The sequence below is a fragment of the Octopus bimaculoides genome, chromosome 17, assembly GCF_001194135.2.
Source record: "Octopus bimaculoides isolate UCB-OBI-ISO-001 chromosome 17, ASM119413v2, whole genome shotgun sequence".
Classification (NCBI taxonomy): Eukaryota; Metazoa; Mollusca; class Cephalopoda; order Octopoda; family Octopodidae; genus Octopus; species Octopus bimaculoides.
Window position 1 is genome coordinate 37,547,639 of NC_068997.1, and position 3,405 is coordinate 37,551,043.

General features: G+C 28.7%; 1 protein-coding gene across 23 annotated transcripts in view; it reads left to right on the forward strand.

Moving 5' to 3' along the window:
* Window positions 1-3,405, forward strand: part of LOC106871424 (poly(rC)-binding protein 3) — a 388,844-nt gene that overhangs the window by 320,574 nt on the left and 64,865 nt on the right. The window contains exon 14 of one of the 23 annotated variants that reach the window (XM_052973825.1): window positions 979-1,480. The exons of the other annotated variants lie outside the window; for them this stretch is intronic. Within the exon in view, the coding sequence (XP_052829785.1) occupies window positions 979-985 (7 nt within the window). The 3' untranslated portion in view covers window positions 986-1,480. Of the gene's footprint in view, window positions 1-978; window positions 1,481-3,405 lie in introns of those variants that run through there. 23 annotated transcript variants of the gene reach the window in all.

Genomic DNA, 3,405 nt, shown 5'->3' on the forward strand with positions numbered 1-3,405 from the left:
ACACACACACATATATATATATATATATATATATATATATATACACACACACATACACACACATATATGTATATACTTACATACATACATATATATATATATATACACACATATATCTATATATATGTATAGAGAGAGAGAGAAAGAGAGAAAGAGAAATAGATAGAGATAGATAGATAGATAGATAGATAGACAGAGAGATAGAGGGAGATAGGGAGAGAGAGAGGGGGAGAGAGAGAAAGAAAGAGAGGAGTGCGCATGAAAGAAGGATTATTGGTATTATGAAACTAAATGCTAAAGCTAACATTTCTCTTAACTACTAAGTCTTAATGCAAGTTTATTGACCCTAAGTGGAGAATATATAAATCCACCTCTAGGTAGGTCTTCTCATTCGTAGGTAATATTACTATACCCAATGATTATGTAAACTTGAATCAATTTGGTAAAAAAATGTGTTGTAGCCAGAAAACAATGAAATGTCTGAAGTGAAATCAGCCAATATGTTGATATCTAATTCAGTTAGTATATTCTTTTCTAATTTTTGTAGTTTTAAAAGGTTAAAAAGTAATTATTTAGCTAATTATGAAATAACTACGGATAAAAGTTATTTAGATTAGATTGAACAATTTGAATAGAAATAAAATTAAAATCCTACAAATGAGTTTGTTAGTAAGTAAACTGAGGATTCAAATTTATTTTTTCTTATTTTGTATGTGAACTTTTAATCTAATTTATTCTACAATAATTATTGTTTATAAATAACTAAATCTCTTGAAATATTTGGTTTGATTATAGATGAATTGTTTTTAAGCTATAAATTTATATTTTTACTACATATAATTAATTTAATTAAAAATCCTACAATCTTGTAACTCATATTTATAATAGACAGATTCCAAGATTCAAAGGATTTTTAAAAAATAATGAATGTAATTTTTAATAATCCTTATGTATAAAATTTGTTTTTCTTTAATTTAGGAAATAATGCTTTTGGACTTTTCTTTAAATAGAATATAATACATTTGAGAATTTTATTATCATTTCCATTGATCTTTAAAAGTTTCTAAAATATGATTTGAGAAACTATATATTCCATGAAGATTTTCCTTGTGAATCCAGAATGACAAGATCAATAAATCTTCCCTATTCAAAAATACAATTGAATAAAAGCAATTGCTTATTATTCATTTCCCATAAACCTGACATTTTCTTACAGTTGATAAATACATAAATTCTTCCAGCATTTCCATGTTTTCGTTAATATCCCTCTTTTTAGTTTGCTGCTTTATTTTTGATATGTACACATTTGTATTTTTTTGTGTGTGATTGCTGTCATTTCGCAATAATTATTTTTGATGTTGTTGCTCATATGCCGTATTAAAGATAAGTTCTAAGGTTATGAATATCTGGTCATCCACACTGTTCTTATTTTGGATAGACAATCTGAATTTTATATTGTTGTCCTGTTTCTGCTTTATACACAATATTAATTTATATTAAAAAAAGAACATTTCTAGAAGAAACAAACTTTTAGAAAACTATAAATCATATTTGATTTCAAAGATACTGCAACATCAGTTCCTTTTTTAATAAATATCAAATTACACATTGATATTTCGTATTTATTAACATTGAAATTACATTTCTTCCAATAGTTTTTGTCTTTACATGAACAAATAGTTGAGATTTTCAAAAATTAATATCTAATTTAATATTTTATCATTTAGGATATTACCAATTATATTATACCAGTCATATTATACTTATTTGAATATCAACAATAATTTTATACATATTAGAATTATCTAAAAATTTGTTATACATTTACATGACATACATTTAAGATGACAGAAAAACACAAAAGACAACTATGCATTTTAAATTTTGGTTTAAAAATTTGTCAGTCTTATTTTAAGATATCATAACAGAACAGATGAAGTTCTAAATTGCTGACAACTAGATATATAAAACTACAAACAAACATTGTATCTTTTCATGAAGCAGATGGCTTTTCTTTCTGTAATATGTCTGAAATGAAAAGATATTAACTATAATTGTTTAAGATCTCAGCTAAATGATTATCAAAAGAAAATAGTGATAGCTGTAAAAGATATGTGCCAGAATTCAAATAATTGAATATATATATGTGCATATACATACTTATATGCATACTCTTGCACTCACATATATAAGCATAGATACATGTATGTATATGTCTAGCTATAATTATATATATATATACATATATATATATATATATATATATATATATATATATACTAGGCCTGATCAATAAGTATCCAGACTGTTGCCATTGTAATGAAGCTAAAGCTTGCAGAGAAAGCCAGTTCGCAGAGATTGACCTTGAACACTGCTGTGCATGTGCACTAAGTTTTAATATCCAAGCTCACTTCCACTGTTTACAGCAGTGCTCGGAAGGAACGTGTGTAGCATGTGATTGTTGCATTGACCATGACAGAGAAAGTTGAGCAGAGAATCTGCATCAAATTTTGCCAGAAGTCTGGTCATACCTGCTCAGAGGCCTATGCAAAGGTTTCAAAAAGTTTTCATGATTCTCGACACAATCAAGGAGATCTTGTGCAATTGAATCTCGAGTGTCTTTTTGGTCAGCTGAAAGCAGTTTTGGTACAGACTTGGCAGACACAAGTCTCATACCTAAATTTTCAGTGATAAAGTACTGAACTGAACTGTAACTAATCTGCACATCTTTTGATAACTCAAGGGTAGTGATTCCCCCCACAGCTGCATGCACCTCTGCAATGTTTTCTCAGTTCTGCCGGTTGCAGGTCTCCTAGAACGTTTATCACTATCAACATTTTTTTGGCCGTCTTGGAAACGTCTAAACCCTGTGCAGCTCATACACTCTTCTCCATACACTTTATGTAAATTTGTGTAGGCCTCTGAGTAGGTATCACCATGACAGCTTTATCTGTCATGGTCAGTGCGATGATCACATGCTACACACCTTACTTCCAAGCATTGCTGTAAACAGTAGAAGTGAGCTAGAATGTTAAAACTTAGTGCACATGCACAACAGAGTTCAAGATTAATCTGTGCCAAACAGCTTAACACTCTGTGCTTTAGCTTCGTTACGATGACAACAGTCCGGATACTTATTGATCAGACCTTGTATGTATATATGATGCAATGTTGATTTTGCTAGTATTTCTATCTATATATTAACTTTGCAATGTAAAAGGAGCACAGTCATGTGATAGAGCAAATTTATAACATTTATTAGAAACTGGGTAATTTACATCATATTTCTCAGAGTTTCTGGAAGCAATATTTTGATAGAATTAATGATGGAATGAAGTGGTTGTTAGAATACTGCACACATGTTTATATATATATATATATATATATATATATATATATATATAT